General features: G+C 54.1%; 2 protein-coding genes across 2 annotated transcripts; one reads left to right on the top strand and one right to left on the bottom strand.

Moving 5' to 3' along the window:
• Positions 1-4,512: 4,512 nt before the first annotated feature.
• MRPL27 (mitochondrial ribosomal protein L27) lies at positions 4,513-9,838 on the bottom strand. Its single transcript, XM_045984699.1, has 4 exons — positions 9,773-9,838; positions 7,107-7,238; positions 6,623-6,690; positions 4,513-4,903 (listed from the first exon to the last, which is right to left on the bottom strand). Exons 1-4 carry the CDS (start codon positions 9,810-9,812, stop codon positions 4,697-4,699), a joined length of 447 nt encoding a protein of 148 aa, XP_045840655.1. The 5' UTR covers positions 9,813-9,838; the 3' UTR covers positions 4,513-4,696.
• A 125-nt stretch (positions 9,839-9,963) lies between these two features.
• On the top strand, positions 9,964-16,565 carry EME1 (essential meiotic structure-specific endonuclease 1). Its single transcript, XM_045984697.1, has 9 exons — positions 9,964-10,618; positions 11,144-11,943; positions 12,033-12,160; positions 14,224-14,313; positions 14,406-14,527; positions 14,671-14,794; positions 15,011-15,126; positions 15,837-16,026; positions 16,259-16,565. Exons 2-9 carry the CDS (start codon positions 11,169-11,171, stop codon positions 16,433-16,435), a joined length of 1,722 nt encoding a protein of 573 aa, XP_045840653.1. The 5' UTR covers positions 9,964-10,618; positions 11,144-11,168; the 3' UTR covers positions 16,436-16,565.
• Positions 16,566-16,685: the final 120 nt, after the last annotated feature.

The following is a 16,685-nucleotide window of genomic DNA, read 5'->3' as shown; positions in this document are numbered from 1 at the left end:
GGCCGATTCAGAAAGCAGGTTTGGCTGCAGAGGCCCTCCCTTCCCATCCTCTCCTCTGTGTGAGCCACGGAGGCCAGAGCGCAGCTTCTCTGCCCCCCGTTTTCCCCACCCCTGTCTTTCTGGAGGGTTAGCTCAGCCTGGAGGTTTGGGCTCTGAGGCTTTGAAATCCTCCTCCCAGGCTGGGCCCCTGGGGTCAAGATCAGGATTCAGGACTGGCAGGATGAGGGGTGGAGGTGGGTTGGCTGGGGCAGGCTAGACCCCATAGGCTAAGCACTAATTCCTTTGGAGGGAGGGGGAGTGCTTGGGGAGGGAGGCTTTTGTATTTTGTGGCCCTTGTGCCCAGTTTCCAGGGCAACCTTGGACCGCTCTGTTCCCTTGGAGGGGGAGCCAAGAGCAGAAGACAGCCAATCGGCATCCTGAGCCCCATTACCTGGGCCAATGGGAAGTGGCAAGGCAGAGTCCCCAGGAGGTGATCTCCTGGGGGAAGTGAGAAGTGCACAGGTCTGGGCAAGTTGGAGCCCCCATGGCTGGCCAGCAGGTATGCCAGAAGCTGAGCCCCCTCCCACCAACTTTTTCTGAAAGTCCGGGAGGGAGCTTTGTGGAGGCCAGGCCCGCAGGGGAATGCCCTCTGTGGGACACAGGGTCATGGCACGGCATTGACAGGTTGAGCAGGGGCGGAAGCCAACAAGCTAGCTCTGAGCCAGGGCCAGGGTTCCTGAGTTGGGGTGAGGGGCCCCTCTGGCTGTCTTCAAGGTGGCTCAAGGCTGATGCCTTGTCTTGCCACCCCTCTGCTGCTGCCATTCTGCGTGCAGAGATCCCCACAGACAATAGCCTCCTAGCTATTGTTGTGAGTGCCTCCTGTTGTCCTGAGTCCCGGGGTTGGGTCAGATGGACCCTTGACCCCTTGCCATGGGCTGGAAGCCCAGCCTCTTTATCTACAGGGTCACCTAGAGCAAGCCACTGGGGAAGAATGCTGTGTTTGGCTAGGCCCTTGCCAGCCAAGTTCTGGGATGCCACAGTCTGGAAGAATGGAGAAGGGGCTGAGTTCAGGTCCTGGGGTCCTCTGGGGTCCTCGCCGGTCCCCGCAGACCCCCCACTTGTAAGGGTGCCTAGCCCTTCCACAAGTTCTTCCCCTCCCTAAGTTTGTCCCTCTCTGAACTCCTTACACATGCCACTTCCCTGGGCTGAAGAGACAGGATAAAACTACATTGCTCTTGGGGCGCCTGGGTGGCTCAGTGGGTTAAGCCTCTGCCTTCGGCTCAGGTCATGATCTCAGGGTCATGGGAACCAGTCCCACATCGGGCTCTCTGCTCAGCAGGGAGCCTCCTTCCCCCTCTCTCTCTGCCTGCCTCTCTGCCTCTTGTGACACCTCTCTCTCTGTTAAATAAAATCTTTAAAAAAAAAAAAAGTTACATTGCTCTCCTAAGTCTCCTGCGGGTGGGGGGGGGGGCTTGGTGCCCCCACAGAAAGGGAGCTGGCTGTGCCTCAGTTTCCCCTACATGTCAAACTGATGCTAGACGGTCATGTCAATCCTACCTAATTTCTGGAGCAGGATTCCAACGTGGGGAGGTGAGGTGGGCCCATGCATGCTAGGTGCAGGCTGGGCCCTTGACTGTGCCTCTAGGGGGAGGGTAGTTTCATCCCTGGTGTTCGTCATGGCCATCCTTTGGCTGCTGCTGGACCAGTGTGAGCTGGAGTGCGGCCAGGGTCTCCACTCCTGCCACTTGTTCTGGATCCCCAGTCAATACACAGGAACCCCTGCCCCACAACCCTTCCCTTGCCGCTGCCCCCCACCCCAATACCAACAAAAGGGCGCCTGCTCTCTGGCCAGGGAGGAGCAAGTGTTCAGTATGGAAGGGGCCTTTGGGATCTACTCTATGGACCCTGTACCTTTCAGCCTGGGTTCCCCTGGGGCCGGGACAGCAGTGTGGAAAGGGTTAATAAAGTCCTTGCCTTCTCCCGTCTGGTGATTGTTATTGTTAATGGGGAGCCTGTGCTGGGAGCTGCTGGTGAGAACGAAGTTCTTATCCCAGCTCTCCCACCCTAGCTCCCCTCCCTAGGTCCCCAGAGAAAGCCCAAGAGCACTGACATCCGAGGGGAAGAGGCCAGCCTTTCCCCAGGGATGCAGCACCATGTGGGAGCCTCGGTACAGAAAGCAAAATGAATTGTCTGATCTGCAACCTCCACATACTCTCATCCTAATCCCCCTCCACACACACACACACACACACACATGCACACACACACACACACACATACATGTACTTCTGGGCAAACAGAGAGAACGGAGAGGTGGGCACAGGAGGTTTTCTCTCTTCCCCAAAGGCCCTCAAAGCGGCTGCCAGACAGTGAGAGGGACCTGGTGACTGGAGAGGAGTGGTGGCTCTACACGGAGCACATCTCAGAATTGCTGAGGAGTGAGCTCTGTGCCTTCATCTCGCTAGAGAGAACTAAAGGGGATGGGGAGAGTGACATGGGGACAAAAGTGGCTGGGCTCTGTTCTTTCACTTTCTGACCCTGACCCTGCATCGAGGGCTGCACTGAGTCATCCTTCATGCTCCCCAGGACTGCCCCCTTCCCTGCTTCTACACAGTGGGACGCCCCAGTGAGGTCTTGGCAGTGGAAAGATGCCGAGATTCCCAGGGGACCCAAGTGAGGGAGGACCCTTGGGGCTAGCACCAGGGAGTCAGTGGAATGGTGTGGACTGGGGGCCTGAAGCCAGGCCAGGGGCCCAGGGTAGCTAGGGTGGATGGAGTGATGCCTAGAGACTTCTGGGAGCGGACAGTGTGTGATACCCTAATCTTGGGCTCACCATGGGGAAGAAGGTCCAGATGGAAGCTGAAGGGTGGTGTGTGCCTGCCTGGTTCCCTCGGCTTTTCTTGGTTACAGGGCTATCCCCAGTGGGAAAAGGGATTCTGTGTGGGGCTGCCTCTGTGGCAGCTGGCTCACCTGACTGGCTATGAGTACTGGGAAGAAGGACCAGCAGAAGCCGGTTCACCAGCGGACTGCACAGTGCGTGGGGATCTGGGCCTGCAGAGAGGTGAACGTTCAGCATTCCCTGCCTTGGGTACTTTGGAGAAGTGAGCTTTTTTCATATTATACTTACACGTAATGCCCAGTTAGAGCCCCTCAGACCAGGAGAAGGAAAGGGCCACTGATGGAGAGCCCCAGGATTTGAAAGGAAGCCCCACTTCACCTCTTTGGGTGGAAGGAAGGACAGAGGACCCCAACCCAAGGGGTGCCTGCTCTGGAATCCAGAACATCACTGGGGGAAAGGAGACACAGGAGTCTGAGGCCCCAAGAAGTGTATGTATGGGCAGGTGGAGAGAGGCTGGGGTGTCAGAGGATGGCTGAAGCCCTTCCTTCCTACCCCTCAGTTGCCATCAAGCTAGGAGGAGGCCCTAAGGTCACTGCCAGCACCACCACCCAACTGTGACTCTGCTCGCCCAACCTCTGAAGCAGCCCCCTGCTCTGCTGGGGGGGCACCACCACTGTGTTGGAGGGAAGACCTGCATCCCTCCCCTTCCTGCTTCTCCGGGGGCCTGGAGGGACAGTGCTGAGCCCACAGAGATGCCCCCAGTCATCTTCCCAGCTGGGCCTTGGTATTGAGACCCCACAAGAAGGGAGCCAAAGTGAAACTCAAGAAACTCTGGGTCACCTCTGCCCAGGATCTGCATGTGGAGAAGCTGGGGTTATGCCCTGAGAGAACAAAGTGACAAGTTCAAGGCAGATCTCCCAAACTGTGGGGGTTCTGCACCCCCAATCCCCGAAGCTCCTGCCTGCCAGGCAGAGTCCTTGGAAGGAAGCCACTAGACTCCACAAACTGCCTCCCTCCAAAGGCCAGGACAACCCTCTGCCCCAGCTGAGACTTTCTTCCTGGCCCATTCACCGGAAGCCAAGCCTCAAGGGTCTTGGGCTGGATCAACAATGGAGGCCTGCCCCAGCCCACTCTAAGCCCCAACTGGGTATTCCTAAAGCCAGATCCTTTGCTGCCGTTTATGGTTTGAGATAAATCAAGAACCAGAAAAGGATGTGAGGTGAGTGTCTCTCTCTCTCCTGGTGCACGGAAAGAAGCCCGTTTGTCACCCATTCTGCCCCCTCATTGAAAGGACCTGGGTCCACCTGGCCTCTCGCCTCTCTAGGCTGGACCCACGGAGTCAGGGAGGGATTTGCCATTCGGGGGGCTATAGCCCCAGCTCCCTCCAAATACAGCTCTAGGAGAGGACATGACCTTGTTGCTTCCTCTGTAGCCCCTCCCACCCACTCCTCCCAGTGCCCTGCCTGGCATGGGATCCTGGTGGGGGGGGGGGGGGACCATCCTCAAACACAAGCTCTTGTCTTCCTTCCCCTCTGAGAGCTGGTGTTAAAGCAATCCCCTCCTCAAACACATGCCCCTCTTCTCATTTCCTCACTCTCAGAGGTCTCTTTTCTCAGTGTGCACCACAGAACATGGGTAAGGACCAGCAAGCAGGTCCGCATCTCCAGCCAGGTCTGTCCCCACACAGCACAGACTCAGGACCCAGCAAACTTTACTTCAGGCCCCAGGTCAGGTCTCCCAAAAGGCTTCCCCACCAGTCACTTCGGAGTCTTCTGCAATCACCACCAAGCAGACTTCGTCAGGAGTCCCTGTTGTTCCAACCCTCGACTGCCCCACTCCGGCAGCTCCACGCTCCAGCCAGTGGCCTCAACCAGGAGTTCAAAGCATAGCTACCAGTTTGAAGGTACCCTCAGGCTTGGCAGGAACCACATGAACAAAAGTCTTATAGAGCACAGCACCCTTGGGCAGCCTGGTGACCAGATCCACGGCCTCGGCGTTGCTGGGACTGGGCACGTAGACCTCCTTTGTATAGCGGACTACCCCCTCCTCCAGGGCATACAGGTACTTCTTCTTCCCCAGCCCCACCTGCAACACAAAGACCAGGTCAGCTGGGCCGACAGCCGGGTGGTCCATCCCAGGACTTTAGGACAAACCTCTCATAAGGCTTCAGGTCTGGGCCCAACAGGCAGACCAGAGAGCTCTATCTCAGGTTCCCTGTCCTGCTGCCTGGTGCTTCCTGGACATCTACGTCTTTGGTGACTCTGTGACAGAAGAGGGAAAAGAAAACTCCCAACAGCCAGTCCTCGTGGGGTACTTGGTCCCTGAAGGCTGGTCTCTGGACCCACGTTTGTGCAGCTGGCCAGATGCCACACCAAACAGATCCCCAAACCAGGTCCAGGAAAATGCACCTGATCACTGCCTGTCCCCCAACCCCCAACCGGGAGCTTGCCTCATCTAAAATTAAAAAACACTGTAGTTGTCATAGTAAACAAAACAGCGATCACAGTAACGGCTGCCAAAATGCAGCCCCTGGCTCTGGAGTCAGGATGCGGGGTTCAAATCCCAGCACCACTACCTACGAACTACTGTGCGGCCAGGGCAAGCTGCATTACTTCACTGTTCTCGATTTTCTCATCTGCAAAATGGGGTAGTGAGTACTTTTATGGGGTCCCCTCAAGGATTAAGTGAGTTAATCATAAAGCGCTTAGAATGCTGCTCAAAACACGTTAGCCTTTATTACTGCTGTCATTATTTTAGCCAGTCCCAAGAGTTAACACACACATCGTGTCTCCAGTTCTAAAAGACAAAAGCTACATAAATACAATCAATTCACGTGTAAATGAGCATTTCTGACATAATTATTGGCTACTATCAGTCTTTCTATGCCTATCAAAATTACCCAAAAAAGGGGCGGTAGGGGGGTACTTAATCCATTACAAAGGAAACTAAACTAACATTTAAGATAATGGGAAGAGTATAGAACAGGGGTGCCTGGGTGGCTCGGTCAGTTAAGCATCCCACTCTTATTTTTGGCTCAAGTCATGGTCTCAGGGTTGTGAGATCAGGCCTCCAAGACTGGCTCCGAGCTAAGGTGGGAGCTCAGTGGGGAGTCTGCTGCTCTTCCTCTCCCTCTGCCCCCAACCCCACCTGCCTGCACACGCACTGGCACGCTCTAATAAATCAATCTTAAAAAAAAAGAAAGAAAGTACAGTACAGATCTGTGTTAACAAAGAAGCTTCCTAAAAAAAAAAAAAAAAAGAAGCAGCTTTCTACCTCAGAAAGTAATCCCAACTTGCCGAAAACTAAAATCCCTGCCTGATATGGACCTAATTTCTGGCACACATGCTGAATTCTGTTTTATTAAATTCAAGCTATCTTTCAACCATCTCATAAGGAATACACTGAAATTGATTTCCCAAGATTCAAAAAGTGTCTCAAATCACTAGGCATCTCCTCCTCTAACAGCTGGGGGTCAGAAAGGAGACCCAAGAGATCCAGGCTGATGCCCCACAAGGCAAAGCACAGTGACTGGGAGTCAGGCAGCCCCAGCATGAATCCCAGTTCTGTCCTGTGGGCCCCTCTACTCCGTTGGCATCTTACCTGGAAAATGGATACTTAGTGATACTTAGTGAATCACTGGGATAGGGTAAGGATGAAATGAGACAATACAGGCCCAGGAAGCAAAACGATGCCTGGTATTTGCTAAGTACCCAATAAACACAGCTGTCTGGTTATCACTACCACGCTACAGAGAGATGTGGTCCTGGGAAAGAAGAAAGGGGAAAGGGCCACAGAGCAACTCACATGGGCGCCTGGGTGCCAACGGTAGTGGCGCTGAGTCGCAATGATGTTGCCGGCATGAACGTAGTGACCTAGAAGAGAAGTCCGCAGCACACTGACTGTGGGCCCCGGTGATGGGCAGCACAGCAAACTGCTAAGAAAGCATACTGGCCCTTGCTTTTCTGGCCCAAATGCTACACACCAACCTCTAAGCATGGCCCTGCACAAAGCCAATTGCTACATTCTCGGACACAAGCAGCCCCCACACCCTGCCAGTTTCTTCTCTTCTCTCGTCACATGGCCCAGGTTCACACCTATCTGATCTTCTGCAGGACCCTCTCCCCGCCTCAGGTCTTCTCTGCATCTGTAATCTGGAGCCAAGAGCTCTGGCGAGCTACTCGGAGAGTACAAGATTGGGAGGGTACATGGTTTCCCTGTTCTGCAAAGGAATGCCAGGGACAACAAGGGACAGTGCAGCTGGGAAATGGAAACCAAGGCACACCCTCACCCTCCATTTTCTTGAGGCCAAAGCGTTTGCCTGGTGACTTTCCACCCAGGTTTTTGGAGCTGCCACCTGTCTTCTTGGATGCGTATCTGACGGCAAGAGATGCGGCCGGAGTGGGGCTCAGCAGGGCTGTAACTGCAGACAGAACAGAAATGCTGTTCAGAGAGGCTCCCAATCACTCATTCTCTGCCTTGATGGGCCATCTGCTAAGCTGAGAGGTGGCAGGGGGTAGCGGCAGGGGAGGTGAGGAAGATACGTAAGCAGAAATGCCACTCGACTGTGTTGGTTTTCAGGGAGTGTCTGGAAATCCTTGGCCTTCTCCCACGGCAGGAGACAAATCATTCCTTGTATTGTCCAGGGTGTATGCGCTGCATGAGAAGTGTGTGTGTGGCCGGGGGAGGCGGTGGGTAGTGAAATATTCACGGAAAAAAATAAACACCATGTGCCCTGGGTCCTGACACATTCAGTCCTGTTGAGGAGAAACAAACACCACAGAAATACAAGCCAGCAAGACGACGCCACAGGGCTGCCCGCTACAGCCTCACTCACCACATGTCCTCAAGGGTCCAGACACTGTGGAGGGGCTGGACCACAGAGCCCAGCAACAGGACACCCAGAGAGAGAGGGTCCTGCTTTGGCGTCACCCACCACTTTCGCAACCATCCACCCATCCCCTGCACACCAAATACTTGTAAACAAAAAGGGCAGCTTCTCTGAGGGTGGCTCCCACAGGCTCTTAGCTATTTCAGAAGGCTGGACTCTTTCATCAGCAAGCCCACCCAGTGCGGGTCCTGACCAAGAAGACTGACACCCTGCCCTTGACAACTGACCACTCCATACTCATTCCAAAATGCTCAATGGCATTTCTTTTTAAAAGGAAAGTGAATTAGGGGTGGCTGGGTGGCTGAGTGGGTTAAGTTTCTGCCTTCAGCTCAGGTCATGATCTCAGGGTTCTGGGATCGAGTCCCGCATCAGGCTCTCTGCTCAGCGGGGAGCCTGCTTCCCCCTCTTTCTCTGCCTGCCTCTCTGCCTGCTTGTGACCTCTCTGTCAAATAAATAAATAAATAAATATCTTAAAAAAAAAAAAAAAAAAAAGGAAAGTGAATTAAAATTCATACCAACCAAGATGGAAGTCCCTTGCTATATGACAAGCATAGGGCTGGCAGTCCTTGCTTTCAGCTCTCCAGACTCAGCCATGGTTAATCAGGATTATGCCAAAATCTTTAGAGAAGCCTTGTGAGTCTCTGGAGCCTACATGTTCAGAGCTCCTAAAACCAGGTTTCTGAAGTTTTAATGACAGAGAGTAGCTGGCACAAAGGACCGGAAATAAATACTTAGAAAGACATCCTAAATGCCCAGCACCAGGATCTACCTACCTTTAAATCTATTCATTCATTCATCCTCGAACTTATTAAACTGAGGAATGGGGCTTTTTTTTTTTTAAGATTTTATTTATTTATTTGACAGAGAGAGAGATCACAAGTAGGCAGAGAGGCAGGCAGAGAGAGAGGCAGAGAGAGAGGAGGAAGCAGGCTCCCCGCGGAGCAGAGAGCCCGATGCGGGGCTCGATCCCAGGACCCCGAGATCATGTCCCAGGACCCCGAGATCATGACCCGAGCCGAAGGCAGCGGCTTAATCCACTGAGCCACCCAGGCGCCCCAGGAATGGGGCTTTTATCTACATCATCTCTTTCACAAATCTTTGCTCTTCAGCCTACTCCCCACCCTCCATCTCAGAGGAAATGATGCTACCACCTGTGCAGATGCTCAGGCAGAAATCAAGGAGTGATTGCAGATTGCTTCCCTTTGCTCATCTCACATATCCAGCTCAGGAGCAAACTCTGGGTTCTACCTCCAAAACAGATCCCAAAACCACCCATTTCCCCCAAGTTCACTGACACTAGCATCTTGGCTAAATCATGTCTCATGAGGGCTACTACAGCTTCCCATCCGTTTTCCTCATTTCCACCCCTACCCCCTTTTAAATTCACATAAGAGCAACGGTTTGCTTCTCAACATGTAAAACTGGCTTATGTCACTCTCTTGCCCCTCATTCTGTTACAGGATTAGGCCTCCTGTCATCCTTTAGGTCTTGTCTTAGATGTTACCTCGTCAAAGGGCTCCCCTGACCACCAACCCCTCAAAAGACACAACACACACACGCTTTTGCTTTCTTTAAAAGCACTCGCCACGATTTACAACCAGTTTATGTGCGTAGTTATTGGCTTATCCACTAGGTAGAACTGGTCCAGGAACTAGAGACTCTCTTCATCTCTGCTGAGATCCCCAACACCTAACCTCACTGTTCTGGCAAAGAGACTTAAATCTGTTGAACCAGCGGGTTAACTTTCTGAGCACTAGTGTGCCAGTATTTATGGATGAAGGGAATCCACGGAGTGGAAGCGGCGTGCCCACGTCACCAAACTCTAGGGAAGCAGCACTTGCGCACGGGGCAAAGAAAGGACACAGGCTCCTCGCGCAACCACCCAGGGCCGGCCCCCCCCCCATGTGTCACGTGGCCAGTGACAGCTGTCCCTCAAAGCTCGTGGGCAACCCCCAACCGGCGCTCTCCCGGATCCGCGCCCAGGGGCCTCCACAGGGAACGCCTCTCTGCAGGGTCTCCGTTCCGCCTGCACCCCTCGCCCCGCAACAATCACGGCGTTCCGTTACCAGCCGCCCGCGTCCTTAGCGCCAGCGCCGCCGACGCCATGTTTGCCGGACACTCCCTTCCGGCCTCAGAAATCTGCTTCCGGTACCGGGGGATCTGCTTCCGGGGCTTGCGATGCGTTGAAAGAGTGGCGCGAAGAGTCGCAGGTGAGAGTTGGCGGGGTAGGCTGCGAGCGGCGGGCGGCGGGCGGCGGGCGGCGGGCGGCGGGCGGCGGGTTGGGCCGGGCTTCTGAACACCGCCCCGCAGGACCTCGGTGATCAGGGCGTCCGGGGCTCCGCCGCGCGGTGTGGACGCGCCGGGCTCGTCCGGTAGGCAACCTCGTTTTGCTGGACTCCGGCGAGGTGCAGGGACGTCCCTCCAGACTGGCAGCGTCCTTTACCGAGTGCTTACTGTGGGCTCCGTGCTGTGCTAAGCGCTGTAGATGCACGATTTCAGTTATTTCAAACAATCGTATGAAATAGGTGTTGTTATCATCCCTGTTTTACTAAATTGGAAAGCGAGGTTCAGGGAGGTTACATGGCGCGTCCGGGGTCACACCTACAGTGTTTGGGAGCGTTTTTTCGAAGAGCGATTCTTGTACACGACCCAGCAGTTGGACTTCCAGGTATACATGCAAGAGAATTGAAAACCTGTCCCCACAAAAACCTGGACATGAATGTTCATGGCAGTGCTGAACGGAGAAACAAATGGCAGCCTATCTATGCGGTGGAATGTTATTCAGTCGTAAAAAACCATGGAGTACTGACACACGCAACAACATAAGCGGTGAGAAACATGCTAAGTGACAGGAGGCGGTCACAAAGGACCACACGCTGTATGATTCTGTTCGTACTAAATATCCAGAACAGGTAAATCTACAAAAAACAGAAGCAGATCTGTGGTTATCAGGAACTGGGGGAGGGAGAAGTGAACAATAACTGCTTAATGGCTGTGGGATTTCTTCTTGGGGTGCTGAGAATATTCCGAAATTAGTGATGCACAGTTTTGTGAATAGACTAAAAACTACTGAACTGTTTTACACTTGAAAGAGAAGTTTCTGGCAGGTGAGTTACCTCTCAATCTTTAAAGAAAGGAAGACTTAACATGTGCATTTCAAATGCAGAGATCAACAAGGGAGTGGTGTTGAGTCTTGTTACTACTGCGTTAACATTCCAGTAGTAATCTCCACTTTGTTTCTAGGTCACCTTGACCTGGAAGGGATTTGAGGAGTTCTGTTAGACTGCAGACAACTGAGTTCCAGAGTGCATGTGTTGGGACTATAGCCTGTTTTTCTTTTCTATATAGTATGTAGTTTTCATAAAGTTTGGCCACAGAACACGTCTAATGGACTGAGTTCAGTGCCATAGTCTGTGTCTCATCTCTTTTCCTTTTAGGGAATTAATTTGACAGCACGCATTGATGGCTCTAAAGAGGTCATCACTCTCACTGGATTCCAGTGAGAGTGACTCTGAAGAGTTGCCAACATTTGCTTTCCTGAAGAAGGAACCATCTTCAACAAAGAGGAGGCAGTCTCAGAGGGAGGAGAAGATTGTTGTGGTTCACACCTCGGATTCTGAGGCCTCCTGTCCTCCATCACCAAGGTTGAAAGATGTACCACCTACCTCAGACACAGCTGAATCCGTCACACAAACAGAACCAGTGAGGGTGCTAAGCAGTGAAAGTGAGGATGAGGTAGAATTAATTCCCCTGGCCAAGAGGCTCACATGTAAGTTTTTGACCCGCAAGCCACTGAGCCCTGAGGACTCTAGCTCCCCAGTTAAAACTGTATGGGATCATCAAAATAGTGAAGGAGCATCCTGTGACTGGAAAAAAGAACTCTTTCCAAAGGTCCCTGATGTTCCCCTCCGTGACACCTCAGAGAGATATGCATCAAATTACAAGGACCCTGTGGGAGACAGTCTATGCCACCAGCTTCCAGCCTTCAAAGCTACCTGCCCTGTCCAGAACAGCAGCTGGACAAATGCTGAGGTCCCCCCACTTCAGAAGAGAACCAAGCCTAGCCAGGAGGTCCAGAGGAGCAGCTCGCAGGGACGTCAGCCACGGAGACGAAGAAGCCGGAAGGAACGTGCTCTGGGACAACAGGAGAGGACAAAGAAGGCAGCCGTGGCTAACAGGCTGAAAGCTCAGAGGCCTGAGGAATGCCTAAAGCATGTGGTTGTGATGCTGGATCCAGGTCCTCTTAGCATCTGTCTTCATCCTGTGCTGGGTGTCCCCTCTTTCTGGGCCAGCCCCTGACCGCCCCTCTCCCATCATCTGTTGCAGTGCTTTTGCAGACGGAAGGGGGAGGCCAGCTCCTTGGGGCGCTGCAGTCCATGGAGTGCAGGTGTGTGATCGAGGCCCAGGCCGTGCCCTGCAGCATCACCTGGAGGAGAAGGGCTGCGCCAGCCGAGGTAGTAGGTTTCAGGCTGATGTCTCTCCTCCCCCTTCGAGCTCCGTGCTATATGTGCTTTCATTCTCAAGAATATTAGGGTCCCAGCAGGAAACAGCTGGCACACTCAACTTAGGATAATCTGAGGAAGATGTAAGAAAGGAACAGTGTCGTAGGCCTGGGCAGGTTACAGGGCAACTACAAGGGACGACATGGCTTCTCACGGTAAGGACACCACTAGCTCAGGGTTTCTCCACCTCAGATACAGGTGGCATTTCAGATCAGATAATTCTCTGTTGTGAGGGCTGTCCTGTGTGGGGGAGAATGTCAAGCAGCCTCCCTGGCCTCAGCCCACTCGATGCCGGTGGCACCCTCCTAGTCCTGACACTACGGAATGTCTAGAAGTTGCCAAACGCCCTTGTGGGGAAAAATCAGCCCTGGCGGAGGATTACTGACATGTTTGTTACCGTGCTTAGGCCAGGCGGGATGAGGGGAGGAAGTGGTTACCAGAATCCAGAAGGAGAAAGAAATGTAGAGAGGACCCCCTTGAGAGAAGCTTGACCTCTTATAGAGGAACATAGCAAACCCTAAGTGACCCATTTCAAGGGAGCTAGGGAAATGACCTCACTCCCCTCTCCCTCTTTCCCTCCCTCCCTCCAGTCTCCTGTTGGGTTTCCCACCCACGGTTCCCACTTGGCCATTTGCACCGGAGGACCTGGTGATGTGGTCTCCTGCAGAGAGCGGAGCTGGAAGGGGGAGAGTGGATCCGAGGGGCAGAAAGAAGATACTCTGCATAGGATTCCTGGTTCTAACTGGGCATGGCGGGTTTGTGCTTGAATCTCAGGCCCCACAGCTTTATGGCTATGACCCTGGGCAGATTATTTCATCTCTTCGTGCCTCACGTGTATGAGGACACTGTTGCATCCCTCTGGGTGCACCATGGAACTGAGGTAGCCAAGCCCCGAGCACATAGTAGGCACACAGCAAAGGTTCTTTCCTTGGCCGAGGCTCCTGAGGTTTCTGCAGCTCCTTTGGCTTCCATTCCTCTTATCTGCGAGTCCAAAATACTCCACCCCTCATTTGTAAGGTCTCTAGATGAAACATTAAGATTTTTTGCCTCTCTCGGGACACCTGGCTGGCTCAGTAGAGCGTGAGACTCATGATCTCGTGGTCATGAATTCAGGACCCCCCCGCTGGGCATAGAGACTGCTTAAAACAAAAATTTTCCCCCTTATTTGCATTTCATAATTTTTTCAGTAACTTAGGGCAATTGGACGCTTTTTAATTTGGGGTATTAGCAAATCTTTATATTCGTATTGCTGAGTTACCTTTCAAGGCACTCCCGCATTCTCCCTCTCTTGTCCATGGCGGTTATCCCACACGGAGGGACTTCTCACCTCGCATCACGGGCGGGGAGGCAGGTGGGAGAAGTTGAAAGCTGTGTGAAGGGTCCTAACTGATCGGTGGCTGAGCGGGAACTAGAGGCCCCGCTCCTCCCGCTACACTTGGTTGTATTATAGGTCTTAGCATTTGCTTATAGGGACCCAGTGAGAAGACCGTCCCCCACGAGCCCTGCTCCCCGTCGCTCGTACCGCTGCGGGCATGTGTTGCAGGAGGCTGCCCTGTGGCGGTGGTGAAGAGGACAGGCCCTCCCACGTGGCAGCTCCCCTTGTGGCTCTTATTTTTGTCACACACAACCTGTGGTCTGTATGGGCCACTCAGCTCCTAGTCAGCCTCTGCCCTCAAAGGCCAAGTACTTTTTTGCACAAAACCCTCTGGAAGTTTCCTTTCCCCCTGTTCCCCTATCCAGAGTGCACAGGAACATTGGCAGTTCTCAGCCCACTTCAGCTCCCTTTCTTCACCGCCTCTGAGACGTGGCACACCAAGGTTGAGGACTGGGGAGGGACAGGATCACGGGTTATTGTTTCTTGCCACCAGGCTTCATTCCAGAAGAAAAAGAATAATACAAAAACGGGCTTGGCCGATGCGGGTGCGTTCATTCACCCGGAAGGCCTGGGTCTCTCTCACAGGTGCTGAGCACCTGCTGACCCGCCTCCCTGTGCTGGGTTCCGGGTCCTTTGGCAGGATGGACAGGAAGACTGGGTGGAGGAACCGATGGTCCTGGTGCTGCTCCCGGCAGAAGCATTTGTGTCCATGGTCTGGAACTTCAAGCAGGTGGGCAGAGCAGGGTGAGCACCCAGGCATGGGACAGAGGGCTGCCTCTAGGGACTGGATGTTATCTAACGCAGCATCTGCCTTTCATGCAGGGAAGTGTGGGCGGCCCTGAGCAGGGGAAGGAAACACTGCGGAGCTTTGTGACCAACACCACGGCGAGGGCAGCTGGGAAAGCTCTGTCCCTGGTTATTGTGGATCAGGAGAAATGCTTCAGGTTTGAAGTGGTCCTGGAGACTTAGCATGAAAAGGGATAGCTCCACCAGGGGGACCTTACTCATCCCACATCTGGGTCCCCCCCAACAAGCCCTTCTGCCGAGCTCAGCCGGGAGCTACTGCTAATTTCCTCCCCTGTTGTAGTGCTCCGAACCCCTCAAGAAGAAGGAAGCAGGGAGTGGCAGATAGGGAACAGGCCAAGGAGAAGCAACAGAGACGACCAGAGGCCAGCGCAGGGCATGTGGTGTCCAGAGTAGATGTGGAAGAGGTAAGAACTTCGGGGCTCCTACTCCCATTGAACCCGATTTGCTCTAGATCAGGAGCAAAGTGCCCGCTGAACACGCCTTTCTGCCTTGGCACTGAGTAGGGGAGAAGGGGTGAAACGGAGCCAAGGGGCTTGGGTGCAGGTTCGGCAGGCGTGAGGGAGGAGCCTCAGACAGGCTTCCCTCTGCCCCTCCAACCCATCCTGCTCTTGGTGGGGTAGGCGCTGGTGGATCTGCAGCTGCACACACGAGCCCAGGCCCGACTGGTGCAGACCTGGAAAGAGCTGGCCGACTTCGCGTGCGCGTTTACCAAGGCTGTGGCTGAGGCGCCCTTCAAGTGAGTGCCCCGAAAGGTTTGGGCCCCCTGCTAGGCCCCACTGTGTCCTCTTCACCTGAGCTCTGCCACCAGCCCGTTGTCTGTGAGGCTGGCGCTGGACGGAGCCAACCTTGTGCTGGGGAGGCTGGCGAGGAGCCTTCAAGCCCAGTCCCTTTAAAACATGCTGCGCCAGCTGCTCTGTAAGTCACCTGTGACTGGGTCACCTGTGAGCCAAGTTACCGGGATCTGGCCCTGGTCAGGTCACGATGTAAGTTCTCATAAAACAAACTTTCAGCCTACTGAGCTCTGGGAGTGTTCATGGTCAGAATTAGTAGGGGATCTCAGTCTAGTCCAAGTCTCTCATTTTCTACCCAAGGGACCAGAGGCCTGAAGACTGCCTTGTCTGAGCTCCTAGCAGGTTAAAAGTGGAACCAGACTCCCAGGTGGCCTGACACCCAGTCCCTAGTGGCTACCCCTGTGCACACTGCCTCTTGGCCATGCAACCCAAGGTCAACATGGGAAACAAGCTGGTACCTTCCTGGCACCTTCTCTCTCAATGAGAAGGACGAGATGTCATTTTTAAGGGAACCAGCAACTAGCATGGCTTGGGAACAAAGTGAGCGCCCAAAGAGGTGCTCGTGAGGGTCGGTGGAGGGAGGGTGTTTAAGTTGCCAGCAAAGGGAACAGGTAGAGTGACGAGTGACTCACAGCTCTTCAACTGCCGTTCACAGGAATCTTCGAGACCAAACTAGTTTCTCCTTCTGCCTGGAGAGTGACTGGGCTGGAGGGGCAAAGGTGGACCGCGGGGGCAGGGGACTCATGCTGGCGTGGAGGAGACAGATTCAGCAGCTGAACCGAGTCAGCCTGGAAATGGCCAGTGCCATCGTGGACGCCTATCCCTCCCCCCAGCTCCTGGTCCAGGTAGGCTGCTCCAGTGGTCACCCCCAGCACCCTGTGACTTTAGCGGACTCCCAGGCAGTTTCCATGGAGGGCACCGGTAGTCAGCAGTGCAGGCCTGCCGAAGTCTGAACAGTGACTCAAGGACAGAGGACGGGTTCTCATCCCACCCCACCCCCAAGCTCACTGCCCCCTTATTGATGGACGGCGGTGACTCTGGGTGGTACAGTATTGAGAGGTCATTTGCCACTTTCAGGCTTATAGGCGGTGTCTCTCGGAGCAAGAATGTCAGAATTTGCTGGCGGACATACAGGTACGCCGAGGGGAAGGCGTGACTGCCACCTCCCGCCGGATTGGACCAGAGCTATCCAGGCGCATCTACCTTCAGATGACTGCTCGGCAGCCAGATCTCTCTTTAGATGGTGCAGACTGAGGCCAGCCCTGGGGAAGCTGGAGATTTCCACCTCACCCAGCTCGGAAGAGGACCACGGGAAGAGGCTGGAAGCACAAGCCTGAGTGGGGCTCACAACAGACTCCTTCCCGAGTGTCAGTATCTGCAGAGTCTCCCTGCCACCTTAGCACAGGCGGCTGAGATCTTGCATTCACCTTCACAAGCACGGACTGTCCCTCTCCCAGCGAAACTCCGCTGCCGTGCACAAGTCACCCTACCCCAGCAGCCCTCA

The sequence above is a fragment of the Meles meles genome, chromosome 18 (assembly GCF_922984935.1).
Source record: "Meles meles chromosome 18, mMelMel3.1 paternal haplotype, whole genome shotgun sequence".
In the NCBI taxonomy this organism is placed as follows: domain Eukaryota; kingdom Metazoa; phylum Chordata; class Mammalia; order Carnivora; family Mustelidae; genus Meles; species Meles meles.
Note: the sequence above shows the minus strand (reverse complement) of the source record. Positions and strands in the feature narration are given on the sequence as shown.

Coding starts and splice junctions, on each gene's coding strand:
- MRPL27 (XM_045984699.1), bottom strand. CDS start 9,812: ATGGCGTCGGCGGCGCTGGCGCTAAGGACGCGGGCGGCTG. Junction 7,239..9,772: donor GCTAAGGACGCGGGCGGCTG/GTAACGGAACGC, acceptor TTCTGTCTGCAG/TTACAGCCCTGCTGAGCCCC. Junction 6,691..7,106: donor TGGCCTCAAGAAAATGGAGG/GTGAGGGTGTGC, acceptor CTTCTCTTCTAG/GTCACTACGTTCATGCCGGC.
- EME1 (XM_045984697.1), top strand. CDS start 11,169: ATGGCTCTAAAGAGGTCATCACTCTCACTGGATTCCAGTGAGAGTGAC. Junction 11,944..12,032: donor GGTTGTGATGCTGGATCCAG/GTCCTCTTAGCA, acceptor CATCTGTTGCAG/TGCTTTTGCAGACGGAAGGG. Junction 14,795..15,010: donor CCAGAGTAGATGTGGAAGAG/GTAAGAACTTCG, acceptor TTGGTGGGGTAG/GCGCTGGTGGATCTGCAGCT.